Below are 16455 nucleotides of genomic sequence, written 5' to 3' on the forward strand. Positions count from 1 at the left end.
TTACCACTTTGTATTTCAGTACTGTGCAGTGTTAAATGTTGTAGTATAAAGTTTTAACTTGAAAAGAAAAAATAAGCATAGTTAAATTAAACAGTAAAGGTATAATTATTAAAAATATTGTACTAAAATCTGTTTTCAGTCAAACACAAATCCAAAAAATATGGTCTTCAAAGGATGTTTTTCTTGAACATTATAAGAAAAATTTACCCAAGAATAGAAAAAGAAAATGCATATCAACAGGTAATGAAGAAATTAATGAATTATGTTAGAAATTTTTTGTTGTTCATTAATCGAAAAACAGGCTTATGTAAAAATTAAGTTAATTTATAATAGAAGGTTTCAGTCATTTGTAAGGCAGCATAACATTGTTTCTGGTTGTGATTGACACTAATGAAAGTGGTCAGGTCTGTTTAGCAACTGTTGATGAATGGAAAGCAAAATTGGAGTGCATGTATGCTGAGAATAAGTCTAAAGGCTTTAGAAACAGGTATCTGTTTTAAATCCATGGCTAAGAAACCTTTTAAGGTAAAGAAAAGAAATTAATAGTATAAAACAAAGCAAAGGAAGAATCACTGTGTTATTTAACCAATGTTCTTGATGAAAATAAACATTATTAGTTTTGAGAAAACATGGCAAACCCAGGTGTTTTAAAAATGCATCAGAAAAATTGCCAACATTCTGTGAATGTAACAATATGGCATGAGAGAAGGCAGGTGTGTTTTATTATTTGCAGATAATGTTTTGGTAGATCAAAATTGGACTATCACATTAGGGCACATAAAAATTATCAACTTTTCATCTAACTGTAATTCAGCTTTTAGATAAAGAAATAATACAAGAAATTAAATTAAATTTTAGGAGGAAGCAACCCTCATATATTTTAAGTAAAATGTATATATCAAAAATGAAATTACTGGGTCAGAATTGCTGAAATCTATAAATTTATTGGACACAAAATTTGGATAAGCATCTTTTTGGTATACAAAAACTAAAATATTCAAAAATGTTTTTGAATAGCTTTCAAAGTAGGAGTTGTCATTTTTTTATCTAAACTTGCTGATGAAAGTGTGCCAGATGTTTAACTCTGCTAGGAACTGCTTATTTCTCAGTAGAGGAAGTTTCAAACTTAGAAAACTATCTATTAATTTATGAAATAAAGAGTGCACTCATTTATAGGGATAAAATCTGCTGCTGATATATTGTATTAGTATGAGCAAAGTTCATTTACCAGTGACATTAAGAAATACAAGAACTACCTGAAAATAAAACTTGGTGTAGAAAAAAAGTGGATTACAGTAAGCCAAAAAAATTTACTGCTCTTGAAGCTTATGGCAAAATGTGTCTTAAAATATCAAATTTTAAAGTAACATTGTTTAAATGATAGAAGAAAAAATCTTAGTTAAACCATCAATTTTTTTTTGCAAAATAATAATTTGATATTATAAATGTTTATTTTATTTTTCACAGATTTTATTTTTATTTTTTTAATTTAATTAAATACTTCCTGAGTTAAAATTAGGACAATTTTACATGCACTGGCAAACCGCATTATTTTTACCAGCTCTATGAGTTGGTACTTAATATGGATTTTACTGTATCACAAACAATAAATACATCATGCCATTACATACTGAACATTGAGCAGTTGTCTCCTCCCCACCAAAACAAAACACAAGTACTTAGCATTCATGAGGCACAGTTTTTGTTTTATTATAAAAAATTAAATTATGGCTTTTGTTGAATTAAAATCTTATTAAATATAATTTTATCCTTTATTAATGCTTGAACAATGAGCAGTTGTACAAGAAATGTCTTGTACTGCATGGTTTTTTTCACCCTTCTTTTATATCCCACTTTTCTCAATTTTTCAGTATTACAAATCCTTGACAAAAAGCAATTTTCATAAAAATTTGTATAAACAATGCAATGAGTACAGTAAATTAAATTATAGAGTGCTGTTTTTGGAGGGGGGGGGGGAATTGTATACTTCAGCTAATTTCGAAAAAGATAGATTGCCGTCACTCGCATGGCACCTATTACATGCCAAACAAACAATTAATCTTTTTTTGTAAACTCATAAATAGAAATGAAAACAAAGTGATGCACCATTGTAAGATCTCATTATATGCATAAATAGAAATACTTTCTGATAACATTATAAAAGCAATTCCTGATTTTGTGTGTGACTGTGTATGTTTAAAGACATGGGCAGGACAAAGTAGAAAAAATAATCCTTTATTCTACTATCATCATCAACAGCCATTTTCAATCCACTGCAGGATGAAGGCCTCTCCAACAACTTTTCATTTGCTTCTATTTTGTGCAATGGCCATCCATTTGCTACCCATGAAGGCGCCTCTGTAGCTAGGTGGGAAGGAGCAGCAGTGCGTAGCACACGCTTCTTGATTAGACCGGGTTTCGAGTCCGTCACCACCAAATACGGAGGATGCGGAAAAGTCAGGGAATGACCACCGCATATTCCCGGAGCAATATGGCCTTAGTTGCTAATGCTCCTAAAAACCAAATAACAAACAAACAAACTACCCCATGAACTCTTGAATTTCATCTGTCCATCTCCATTTTTCTTGTCTTCCAGGTTTTCTTTTAGCTCCTCTTGGGTACCATTCTGTTATTATTTTAGTCCATCTGTCATCATGTCTTCAAGCTTTATGTCCTGCCCAAGACCATTTCAGTTCTTTAGTTTTGATAAGAATGTCCTTTACTTGTGTTTGCTGCCTAATCCACGTGTTTCTCTTCTTATCTAACAGTCTGATTCCTAATATAATTCGTTCCATTCTTTTGGTGAGTGCAGAAGTTTCACTTCCGTAAATCATGGTGAGTAGTATACATTGGTTCGTTATTTTACATTTCAGACAGATTGGGATATTGCTCTTCAGTATGTGACCATATTTCTTGAATGCTGTCCATCCAAATTTATACTTCTTTTGACTTCCAGCCATTTATCATTATTACAGCTAATGACTTCTCCAAGATAAATATATGAATCCACCTTTTCAATTTCTGCTCCTTCAATGATTATATCCATTTCTGTGGAATACTTTTTCATCATTACTTTTGTTTTAGCCATATTCATCCTTAACCTGAAATCCTGACTAACTCTGCATAACTGAATAAGATTTTTCCTCTAATTCTTCAGAATCATGGCTTATAAATTTGGACAATGTCATGTGAAAATTGTAAATTCTACTATCACTGACTTTGAATAAAACTAAATTAATCATTATAAACCACTGAATAACTTTTTTTTTTTAAATTTATGTATCATAAATAAATTTCATGAAATAGTTCTATTATAACTTCATTTTGATAAAGTATTATAATTGTTCTTGACTTATACAACCTTTCATGTGTGCAGATGAGCTAGATGCTGTTCTAGATGGAGGCTGGTCACTGTACATTAGAAATGCTGTATCCTATAATATAAAGGTATAATAATCGTAAAAATTTTGCAACTTTTTCAGTTTAAGTTTTCAAATTTTCAGCCATTCTTACTAAAACATTTAATAATAGTAAAAATTAATTACTTCACTAATATAACTATAATTTTTGTCTTCCTTCTGAAAATCTAAAAGAGGATCATGCAAAATCAGGCACCAACTCAGCATTGTTATGGGAATATATGTGAGCTTGAATGACAGAGTGGATCCCCTTGAAGGATTGAAATTGAGGGCCCATCAAGTTCTCAGCTGCTCACAATCAATGCCAGAGCTTGCACTTGAACATCATGGACTTGAACAACAACACAGAGGTAACTCCCAAGGGAGAATGCACTGGTCCCAAAGGATGTTTGTTTGTTTGTTATTTGGTTTTTAGGAGCATTAGCAATTAAGGGCATATTGCTCTGGGGATATGCGACGGTCATTCCCTGACCTTTCCGCATCCTCCGTATTTGGTGGTCACGGGCTCGAACCCCGGTCTAATCAAGAAGCATGTGCTACTCACTGCTGCTCCTGCCAACTTGGCTACGGAGGTGCCGATCCCAAAGGAACTAATTGTTCTTGGTGACTCTTTTCACAGAAACAGGGAACATATTGTGCAAAACGGATAGGTGGAACAGGACCAGGGTATGTCTGCCAGGGGCAAAGGTTGATGACGTTTAGAGAACATATCATCTTTTAAGGGCACAAAAAGTGATATTGTTGTACGTGTTGAAACTAATGACATTAAGAGAAAGAGATCTGCAGATTTACTCAACAACTACAGTCAATGTTGGAAAAAAGCCGTGAGTTGAGGGTTCAATTTGAAAGTGTCTGCAATTCAGCCCAAACATGATAGGAGGGAGTATATGATGAGAGATTTGTCGATCAATTTGGCCCTGGAAAGATTCTGCAAGGCTCAAGGGGTAGAATTTTTCTCAGCCTGGTCTGTGCTTGTTAAGAGGAGAGACTGCTTCTACAGCGATGGGATACACTTAAATAGAAAGGGTGCAAGAATATTTGTTGATGCTATCGAGGCAGTGCTAGATGGGTTGGAAAACTGCTAGTTTGGGGGGAATGCACAGACTAATAGATTAACAGTAGCCACTGGAAGAGGTGAAAGTAATTCTTGCACTGCTTCTATTGGAATGAGCAGCAGCCTGGAAAACAAAGTGCAGATGATTTCAGAGATTTCTGGGAGTCATTGAGGAACAAGTAAATACATGGGCTGTGTTAGGGTAGCTAAGAATAGGAACAGGTGCATGTACAACAATGCTAGGAGTTTGGTAAATAAATTTGATGAATTTGAGGTGTTCAAAACATCAAAGGCAGTTATTGTTGGGATATCAGAGATGTGGTGTCACATAGATATAAGGAATGCAGAACTGGAATTTGGAGAGTACAATGTGTATAGGAAGGGAGGAAGTGTTATGCTATTGCTTAAGAAATGCATAAAATCCAAGGAAGTACAGCCAGTTTACATGGCTAGACAGTGCAGTGTTGAGTCAGTTTTGTGTGACATAAGTACTGGGAAAGCAAAATTGAGAGTAGGAATGTGTTATAGGTCCGATGAGTATAATAAACAATTGTACAAAGAAATAGAGTGGGCCAGTAAATCAGAGTATCTTATAATGGGGGATTTTAATTTACCAGATATTGACTGGAATTTGTGGGTTGGTCACTCACACACTAGCAAGGCACTTGCTAATGTGGGAGATCCAATAAATCCTTGCAAGTAATGTATCTTGCAAGGATTTATTGGATGATTGTTTTCTACAGCAACATGTTCGGGAGGCAGCTATAGGGAGTAATACTCTTGATCTGATTATCAGTGGTGATTCTTCATGCATTAAGAATCTGCATATAAAGGAACCACTAGGTGGCAGTGATCACAGTGTGCTGAAGTGGAATTTATTCAAAGAAGTAACTACCATCAGGGGTAAAGGGAAGAGTTTTTGCTTTCGTAAAAGTTACTATGGTGGTCTGAAACAGTATTTAAATTCTATGCGGTTGGACCAACTGATGATGTTACCAACAGCAAATTCAAAATCGGAAGCATTCAAAGAATTAATCTTGGAATCTACCTGGCTTTTCATACCAACTAAAAAATATTGTTCAAAGTTTAGGCCTAAATGGATGTCAGATGAACTAATGAGACATGTGGGAGAGAATAAAAATTCATAGGATACATATAAATTAACAGTTAATTCCAAGATAGGGTGTAGTCTCATGCCCTTGCAGCAATTCAAGGTTCTTGAATTGCATGATATGTTTAACGATTCTAGCCAAAGGCTGTGGTGGAAATGCCAGGATTGGTCGATCATTTCATAATTGCATTTAGGGTTAAGGTCATGGTGGGACGACCAAAAATGTTCTGGTTAGGGTTAAGGCCGTGGTGCGTTGACCAGAAATGTTTCCAACACCGAACCCCCAGGATTCAGAGTTGGGTCCATTGTTATTTTCTGTATTTATTAATGATATTGATGATGGTATATCAGGCTTAATGTCCAAGTTTGCAGATGATACGATGGTTGGCAGGGTTGTTAATGACAGTACGCTGCTGCAACAGGATCTAATAAAGTTGAGCAGATATGCTGAGAGGTGGCTACTGAAGTTTAACACTGACAAATGTAAAGTACTGCATATGGGAAGCGGTAACCCCAGAGTAACATGTCAACTGAGTGGGACAGTAACCCCAGAGTAACATATCAACTGTGTTGGACAGTAACCCCAGAGTAATGTATCAACTGTGCTTTTATTCTCTGACACTGGTAGAGAATAAAAAGGACCTGGGGTTAACTGTGCAGTCAGATATGAAGTTTTCTGAGCAGTGCAGATGGTCTGCAAGAATAGTTCATGGTGTCTTGTCAATGATATACAGGAATTTTTTAGCAGGGATAAGGAGGTGATTATCCCCTTGTATAAGGCAATGGTCAAGCCACACCTTGAGTACTGTATACAGGTCTGGAGGCCTCATTTTAAGAAGGATGTAGAGCTGCTGGAATGAGTACGGAAAAGGGCAACAATATTAGTGAATGCAACAAAGGGTTGCTCTTACGAAGAATGGCTTAAGTTTTGCAAATTACAGTGTCTGGAGACTAGGAACCTGCGAGGTGATCTTATTGATGTGTATAAAGCCTTAAATGTTTGATCATGCTTATGGGATTCTTCCCCTTGCTCAGAATAATCATTTGAGAGGACATAAACTGAAATCTGATGAATATGGGCTTGGCACACCCAGGGTCCTGAGCTGGATATCATTATTCTTCTTTTTCTTGGTGATTCCCTTCTACTTCTCTCTCTCTCTCTCTCTCTCTCTCTCTCTCTGTATGGCTAATAATAATAATAATCGAGGAAAGACAGTTGTAAGATAGATGTGCGCAAATTTGCATTTAGCCAGCGGGTACTGGAACAGACTCCCATCTGTCGTTGTAGAAGTTGATAGCCTTAAATAGATTCAAGGCAGAACTATACAAACATTTGGAGTGAGTGGAATGGTGAAATGAGAAGTTTTATGTTTTTGGCTGATGCTATATAAGCTTGCTTTCTTTCATCATGTGCCTTTGCTAATGTTAGTTTAAACTTTATATATCTTTTGGGTCCACTTGACAAATAATCCATTTGAATTTGGAGAATACAATGTGTACAGAATGGACAGACAAGATAGAAAAGGTTATGCTATTAGTTAGGAAATACAAAATCTAAGGCAGTGCATCCAGTTGACATGGGAGGCCAGTGCAATGTTGATTCAGTTTGTTGTGGTATAAGCACTGCAAAAGCAAAAGTGAGGGTAGGAGTGTGTTATAGGCTTAATGACTCTGATGAGTACAATGACCAACTGTACAGAGAAATAGAGTGGGCTAGTAAATCAGAATGTCTTAAAATGGAGATTTTAACTGGAACTTATTGATTGGTCACTTGCACACTAGCAAGACATTTGTGGATTTATTGGATGACTATTTTCTACAGTAGCATATTCAAGAGGCAACCATATGGAGTAATATTCTTAATCTGATTATCAACAGTGATTATTCATAGGAATTCTGATTATCCATGAGGAATTCTGTAGGGAAGTGGAGGCCAGAAGTTTATCAAACTCTAACGGGCAGCTAAATGATTTTATAATAAATGAGAAGAAAGTGGAGGAAATTTTTGAAGTTAAACATAAGAAAGGTACCTGGGGTGGATGGGATCTATCCAGTTATATTAAGGGAGGCAGCAAAGGAAGTAAGCAAATATTCTTAATGCTTGAATAATCACTTATTAGTTATTATTCAATTCAATTCACTTCAGTGGCAAATATTCTTAATGCTTTGAATAGTCACTTATTAGTTATTATTCAATTAAATTCGCTTCAGTGGCAAATATTCTTAATGCTTTGAATAGTCACTTATTAGTTATTATTCAATTAAATTCGCTTCAGTGGCAAAGGATCACTGCCATTTTTATGGGCTGTAGTAATGTTAGTTATGTCACTGACTTCTATGCATCACAAAATGTAATCTTTCTACTGTACTGTATATGATTACTTCAGATTGTAGAAAAATACATTACTCTTTAATAGCCCTCTTAAGAAATCCGTTAAAAATTGACAGTTAACATATTCAACAGTATACAGGGTCTCTCAAAAATATTGGTACGAACGTTTAGGGTAGGTAGGTAACATCTAAAGGAATGTGAATCGCACAGGAACCCATAACTGAAAACGTCACGGGAAAGTAGTAGCAGAGGCACAAGAAGCAGAAATTACACAAGACAGTAATTAGTGGCAAACATTTATTTGACATAATATTAACAATGGAGTACGAGATGGATGCATTTCATGATGTTACAACAGATGCTTGAAGGTTACACCATGAGACGCGATGCATGCGTGACAACGATGCAGCATGGATTGGCGGATACGGTCGAACACACCTGGAGTTTCTTTCACAGTAGCAGGCAGCACAGACGAGTCTCGCCACAAGATCCCTTTCCATCTCCACAGGTGATTCGTACACGATAGATTTGAGGGCCCCCACAGAAAGAAATCAAGGCTCAATAAATCAGGTGAGTGTGGGGGCCAGGCAACGGGTCCACCCTGGCCAATCCATCGTGCCCAAAACGCCTGTTCAAATGGTCATGAACACACCTTCCATAATGGGCAGGCACCCCGTCATGTTGAAACCAAATGTTGCGTCTCACATTTGCTGGAACATCGTCAAGTAACCCTGGTAGAACTTGTTCAAGAAAGATCCGATATTTAGCGAAGTTCATGTGGGATGGTAACAGGTATGGGCCAACTAAGCAGTCACCGACCATACCTGCGCACACATTTATTGCGAAGCGATGTTGTACCGCATGGGAGTGCACACAGTGTGGGTTGTCGTGAGCCCACACATGAGCATTGTGCTGATTGAATAATACCTTCCCGAGTGAAATAAGCCTCATCCGTGAACAAAACATAGGCTAAAAAATTCGAGCCTTGAACACTTTCTTGGAGAAACCACTGCGCAAAAGCTACACGTGCAGGGTGATCTTGGGGGAGCAGTAACTGAACCCTTTGGAGATGAAAGGGGTGTAAGGAATCGTGGTGCCAGACACCCTGTGCACTGCAACGAGACACTCCTAAGGCAGAGGCAATGGCACGTGTGCTGGTAGTAGGATTATTCTGGACGGCATTCAACACACTTTCTTCCATGGCGTGAGTTCGTGTCGAACATGGTCTGCCCGCACTACTCCTGTTACCTCTAAATGACCCATAATCGCACAAATTTTGATGCACATGTGCAAACAAACCATGGTCTGGTACATGTCTGTCTGGGAAGCATTCTCCCTAAATTCGTTGAGCAGCTCGTCCATTGCCCTCTGCTAATCCATACACTAGGTGCATGTCTACCAGCTCACAGTTCATATATCGATGCATGCTCTTCGTGTGGCTACTACTGCTTGAATGAGTAAACCAGAAATTTTCCCTCTCGCGAACTGATGAACAGCGACCGACTTACGGTGGCGTTTCCGGTTATGGGTTCCTATCCAATTCGCATTCCTTTAGATGTTACCTACCTCCCCTAAACGTTTGTACCAATATTTTTGAGACACCCTGTATATAATTTTCACTCAAACAACAACATCATTACATTAAATTTCTCTTGTATAGAATAAGCAAAATCAATCAAACAGAATTCTTTTAACTTATTAGTAAATCATTTTTATCGTCAATTGAAACTAAAAATAAAAAATTGTTATGTTCTTTCATTCTTTTCTTACTTTACCAAAAGAAAACTAACAAAACTGTATTCAATTGGAATGTAAAAAACCAGTTTGGAATCCTCATTATTGCTGTTTTTTTTTTTAAAAGCTTTTCAACTTTTGGATATAAATCTGAACAAGCATGAATTTTCAAATCAGGTGTCAAAATTTGAGTATGTACAGGTAAATAGAGAATGCATTAGCAGAATTGTGTTCTTACTTTTCACCAGTTTATTTATGTAGTTAACTTATTATATGTCAGCGATATTACTGTGTATTCATATTTGTTCTTTTGTTCCTTTTTTTGTTGGTTGAAATTTGGAAATAGGAAGCCTGCAATCGAGAAACATAGCACAATGAAATTTCTGAGTGATTACCAAAAAACAATTTTTGCAGTTTGTTATACTTTGTCATAAAACTGTGTTCTTCCAACGTTTCTTGATTGCAAGCTTTGCATTCCCATATTTTTAACAATAACATTCCAACAAGAGCTCTCCATAAGATTAAAAGATTACTGAATCAAACTTTTCATCTTTTAGACTCTGAGCTCTTGTTGCTGTGTACCTTTCATTGTAATTACCTTGCTTGTAGTCCCTTATTTGTTATAAAATCATTTAACTCACAATTAGAATTAGTTTGACCACTAATATCCTGAACTTTAATAAAAACTTCTTAGTAAAAAATTCAGAGCTACAGGGCTCAATAACTTCCATGATTTTTTAATATATTAAAAAAGTAAGAGATTACCTCAGTCTTTTTTGTGGAATGCTTTCAGTCAATTCTCTCCCAAATGTGATGAATAAAATAAGATGAAAACAGATGAAAAAAAACGAATTAATGAATTCCCTTATTCACTTGAGGATAAACCAACAGTGACACCACTTTTCCTCATTTTCCATTCCACTGGAGAGCAGGCAATTGGGAAAATATCACCCTTCTTTATCTAGAAAGAATCAGATGGGTTGGCAGCATTCCCAAAATCTGTTAAGAGACTGCATTCTGGAGACCTTTCATTTGAATTCTCGTGTTATAAGCGTGCCAAAAAGATTTTGAAAGCTACAAGGATAGGGAGAAAATGTATCATTGCAATTCCCCATATGACTTTGAACTTGTCATGTGGTGTAATAACAGATTGCTTCATGTCTTTGAAGAGAAGCACTGTGAATATAAAGTTTGAGTGTTACAGCTGTCATGTGAATATTAATATATAAGGATAGGAATCTCATCCCTGCTCAAGCTTTAATCCTTTCAACACATGCCACAGCTTCCAAATTCCATCAACATATTTAAATTGCCTATTAAGAATTTTTATTCCAAATCCACTGAGGTGTTTTAAGTGCTGTTGTTGTTGTATGTTTTATGGCACAACAGCAGCTAAAGGCCATTATGCGCCAGTTTTAAGTGCTAAAAGTGTGGCCATTCTCAGGTTGTTCTCTTGTGTTAATATATGAGAATCAAGTATGCTCAGCTCCAAAACCATTCTGGAGCAACTACCAAGGAGAGAGCACCCTGTGTACACGTGAGCATGTTAGGTTTCTAATTTATCAGTACAACTCAAATCAGTATTAACTACCATTTTGCCATTCCAGACTTTAAAACTTAATTTTGAATTGAAAAGATGAGTGTTTTCATGTGGACTTCTCTTGTGCACAGAACAAACTGTTTTCTTAATGTGCTACCTAGCAATGCACTAAATTCAAATAAACAGCAGTTTCCAGAAGAACAAAATGCAAACTTAAGTTTGGCAGGCCAGGGACAATATTCTTCAGCTACTCTGATAGCTCAAAAAAAAATTAGATGATTTAGAATTTAATTACCAATATTTTAAAAAAATGGAGAAGAGAATTTCAAAACATTATATTTATAAACTTAACAGTAAACTTTACCTTTTCATTGTCAGTCACCTGTTTAACTGTTCTGCTCAGACATGAGGTGGAGAATGATATGTTTTTAGGAGACAATTCCCAGAATACCGTTTTCCCTTGAGTATTCAAATTTAAATAGCCTTCCCCAAAAGATACTGGATCACTAATATAATCTTTGTCTTCTTTTTTAGGTAGTTTATATACAATATACCTATAAATGTAAAACTGTTAAAGTAGATGACACTTCATTAATAAATGCACATTCCTGGATTTTCATGAAGTAAAATAAATTTTTAAAAAACAGTGATATATAATTATTTTAAAACAGAATATCTCAAGTATATACGATTTCTTTATTTGTAAAATAATAAGAGGAGTTTACCTCAATATAGTACGTAGAACACTTCCGTACGATACCCTCCAGAAATAAAAATGAAAAAATCGACAACTTACCGGTGCATTAGAGTAAAATATAAATAATTAAATAATTAAAAAAACAATTTAACACAATTCAAATCAATTTAAAACAATTAAAAATCAAATTAACGCAATTAAAAGAATCTAACGAAAATATTCAAAACGATTTTCCTTCCTGAAGCTGACAATGCTTTTTGACCGTATGTCGTGATCACAGGAATGAAAATTACCAAATCGGGTTAAACCTGAAACTTAAATAGTGATTATTTGTCTTCGCCCATGCGCGTAAAGGTCCACTCATTGGAGATCAAATATGGCAGCCGAACATTAACAGAATTCTCGTGTAATTTAATTTCTACGGTTTCTGCAATTAATAGTCGCGTATAATTACATTAAACATTAAGTATTTTGGCCTCGTTAAATGAAAACGTATGTTTCTCCGGCCATATTTGATCTCCGATGCGTGGACCTTTACGCGCATGCGCGAAGACAAATAATCACTATTTAAGTTTCAGGTTTAACCCGATTCGGTAATTTTCATTCCTGTGATCACGACATAAGGTCGAAAAGCGTTGGCAGCTTCAGGAAGGAAAATCGTTTTGAATATTTTCGTTAGATTCTTTTAATTGCGTTAATTTGATTTCTAATTGTTTTAAATTGATTTGAATTGTGTTAAATTGGTTTTTTAATTATTTATATTTTACTTTAATGTACCGGTAAGTTGTCGATTTTTTCGTTTTTATTTCTGTAGGGTATCATACGGAAGTGTTCTACGTACTATATTGAGGTAAACTCCTCTTATTATTTTACAAATATTATTATCAACGTAGAACGTATTGAGTATTACAGCTCTGATTCATACTATCTAACGATTTCTTTATTTAAAATACAATAATTTATGAGTCTAGTTATTTTCACATAGGGAAACTGCAAGTTTGTGTCAGCTACATACATACCTATTAAGAATTTGCAGATAAAGGAACCATTAGGTGGCAGTGAGCACAGTGAACTGATGTGGGGTTTATTTAAAGATATAATTACCATCAGGGGTAAAGAAAGGGTTTTTTGCTTCCATAAATGTGACTACAGTGGTCTCAGACAGTTTTTAAATTCTGTACAGTGGGACCAACTGATGATGTTACCAACAGCAAATTCTAAGTGGGAAGCATTCAAGGAATTAATAGTGGAAGCTACTAAACGTTTCATACCTGTTAAGAAATATTGTTCAAGGTTTAAGCCTAAATGGTTGTCAAATGAACTAATGAGACAGAGAAGAAAAATGCATGGGATACATATAAATTATCAGGCGACACAGAAGCCTATGATATGTATATATAAGCTAGTCTGTATTCAAGTCACAAAGGTTAGGCAGGCAAAGGCAGACTACGAGAAATCTTTGGCAAAAGATGCTAAGAAAAACAGCAAGGATTTCATTACTTATATAAACTCTAAAAGGAAAGGGATGAATCTGATTGGTCCACTTGATATTGATGGTTCGACTCTTGATGATCCTGCTCAGATAGCAAACAAACTGAATGAGTATTTTGAATCTACATTCACGCAAAGTGGAGGAGAAATTGTTGAAGTTAAACATAAGAAAGGCACCTGGGGTGGATGGGAGATATCCAGTTATATTAAAGGAGGCACCAAAGGAAGTAAGCAAACCCTTAGCCATATTTATGAAAGCAACCTTGGATTCAGGGGTGGTGCCCATGACTGGAGATGTGCAAATGTGTCCCCAATCCACAAAGGGGGGATCGAAATGCACAAGGCATAATTCTTATGGGTTTTGGTAATTAACTATATAGTATCGGTGTAAATACACCATATTGTGGATATAACTTCGCAACCGTGATGGCATGTTATATTACCAGGGTACCTGTCCGCCCACTGATGATGAAGCCGAATAGCTTCGAAACGATCGTCTGGGTGGTGGTATCCTCTGAAAATAAATAACAGTAGTCTTCTCTACTAGAGAAGCATTATTTATTTGAAGTAGTGCAATACCGCTATCTCATTGTGAAGGCAACCACAATATGAGATACATTTAAAACGATGCATTCTACACCACTTACGTAGTTCAAATTTATGGGTTAACTGTGGTGTATTTACACCGATAATATATATATATATATATATATATATATATTTTTTTTTTTTTATCACGGGGAAGGACTGCTACAGGCGACTTTCTCTTGACAAATCCATTTTTATTTTTGTTATATTTCAGAGCTTTTAAAATGGCAGAAATAATATCAAGCAAAAAGATGAATTATTGTTTTGGGGCAACTCCTGTTATCATTATCCGTTTTAAGAAAGTATAAAAAATAAAAAGTTACACCACCTTCCCTTTTATATCTACGCTGAACGTCTTAATATGTAAATCTTAGCCTTTTCTGGTGGTGAACATTGGAACTATTTGTAAAAAAAAAAACTATTACATTTTATGCTTAATTATGCAAAAATTTTGTTTCTGTGCTGCTTCGTTTTAGTTTTTACACTTTAAAAAATAAATAGCTAAAGACTTCATAACCATTCTGTATTTGTATTGGCGAAAGTCTTGAGAATGCATTTTTCATTACATCCTTCTCAATTATTTATAGTCTTCTAGTAATAAACAGCATCCACTTGTTATATATTTCTAAATAAATTACCTTCACATTACGCTGAGAATTCAAACCGCTGATGAATTGTCAGTTCGAACTACAATGTTGTTAAAATGTACAAAGTGTTGATATCATCACTAATCGCTGCTATCGATGTTGCTAGCCGCACATTGATAACAGGCAGTATATACACCTTCCAGTAAAAACTTTATGGCCGCCTACCTAATAGTGGGTATATAATATATTATTATTATTGTTGCTCTTATATTGTTTCTCCCCGATTGGGGATTCCACCTCTTGACAGTTTTTGCGACCTAACACTCGTTAGGTCGGGTGTTACTGTTGGGTGAGGAACTCTCTGACTGTCCTGCAGGTGTTCAGGATTGCGACTTTCTCGAATTCCTTATAGGTGTTCGCTGGGAGACCTATTTCTGCTAGGCCGCTATGTAGTGTCTTTGGCATCATACCGGTGGTTGACACGATTATCAGGGTGGTCGTTACTTGTTGCATATGCCACATCTCTTTGATGTTCTGTCTTAGCATTAGTTGAGGCATATGATCAGTGGCAAAGCTACCATGTAGGCAGGCAAGGCAATTGCCTCCGGGCCCTTTAGGGGCCCGGCGTCTTTGGCTGTCTCCTCTTTCTACAAAGTTGGCTCAGCAATACATTTGAAAACACAAAAATAATAGCCTTCGCAGATGACCTCACCATCACTGTTTCTGGTCGGTCTCGCTCAGTAATTGAGATGAATGCTCAGCAGGTCCTCGACCTGGACGAGACTGCACAAACTCCATATTAATCCAGCAAAATCTAATATGATCATCTTTAAAACGAAGCTTGACATCAGAAGGCCCCCTCAGGTCAGGATCGATGCCACTCGGTTACCACTGGTCCTGCAAACTAAAGTCCTAGGAGTAGTTATAGACCACAAGTTGTAATTTCTTCCCCACCTCCAGCACTTGAGTACAAAAGTCAAGAAATTCACAGCATCCATAGTTAGGATTTCGAGATGTGAGTGGGGACTGCCTCGCAGCACACTCCTCTTATACTATAAAGCTGTATTTTTGCCGATTGTAACTTACGCTGCAGGGGCCTGGTTTCACCGAGTGACTATTGTAAAAATGCGAGAGAAACACCAATCAATACAAAGAAGTATGATCCTTGCTACCCATCGTTTCTGTCGCACTGTCCACGGCGGCCATCCAAGTCATCGCGAGGACAATCCCGCTGGATTTGGCTGTGATCTTCCGAGGCCTCTGCTTTCGACTAAAGAAAATAATCCCAACTTCCATACTTGACATAGAGCTGAACCTCGATAATGACATCAAGCGAGAAAAGACTAGATGTTACAATGAACTTATCAATCTGTGGCAGACCAGATGGGACACCTCTACCACTGGAACAGTAACTAAAAAATTCCTCCAGATGGTAACCTTTGCAACATCTAAAACCACCATCTCATGGTTTTCATTGAGTCTAGAAACTACATACATTGTCACCGGCCACGGTTCCCTTAATGATAAGCTCCACCAACTGGGATTGATCAATGCAGATCTTTGCATCTGTGGCAACAAAGAAAGTTGGTTCCATATCCTTTTCGAATGTGAGCTATATGAAGAACAACGTGAACAACTAAAGACAACTGTCTCTAACTTTTCAACTGAACAACTGGAGCAACTCATCCAGTACCCTGAGAACCTCTGCTCCTTCCAGGAGTTTGCCAAGGCTGTCTTTTCAAGGCGTCGAACCCTGCTGGTCCGACAATGTGTATGCTGTTTTTAGCTATTTTAAATCAATAAAGATTTTTACTTGTATTTAAAATTTACATGTTATTGTTATTTCTTTATTGATTTATCTTTTCTACATTTTATACCTTTGTTATTTTATATCTTCACATG

General features: G+C 36.2%; 1 protein-coding gene across 2 annotated transcripts in view; it reads right to left on the minus strand.

Moving 5' to 3' along the window:
* The window catches only part of DNaseII (deoxyribonuclease II), a 90533-nt gene that overhangs the window by 40845 nt on the left and 33233 nt on the right, over positions 1-16455 (minus strand). For both annotated transcript variants that reach the window (XM_090368581.1, XM_090368580.1), the window contains exons 2-3: positions 11555-11744; positions 3362-3434 (exon numbers count right to left, since the gene is read on the minus strand). In XM_090368581.1, the coding sequence (XP_090224707.1) occupies positions 3362-3434; positions 11555-11744 (263 nt within the window). The remainder of the gene's footprint in view (positions 1-3361; positions 3435-11554; positions 11745-16455) is intronic.

The sequence above is a fragment of the Mastigoproctus giganteus genome, chromosome 2 (assembly GCF_048544385.1).
Source record: "Mastigoproctus giganteus isolate SK-2022 chromosome 2, ASM4854438v1, whole genome shotgun sequence".
In the NCBI taxonomy this organism is placed as follows: domain Eukaryota; kingdom Metazoa; phylum Arthropoda; class Arachnida; order Uropygi; family Thelyphonidae; genus Mastigoproctus; species Mastigoproctus giganteus.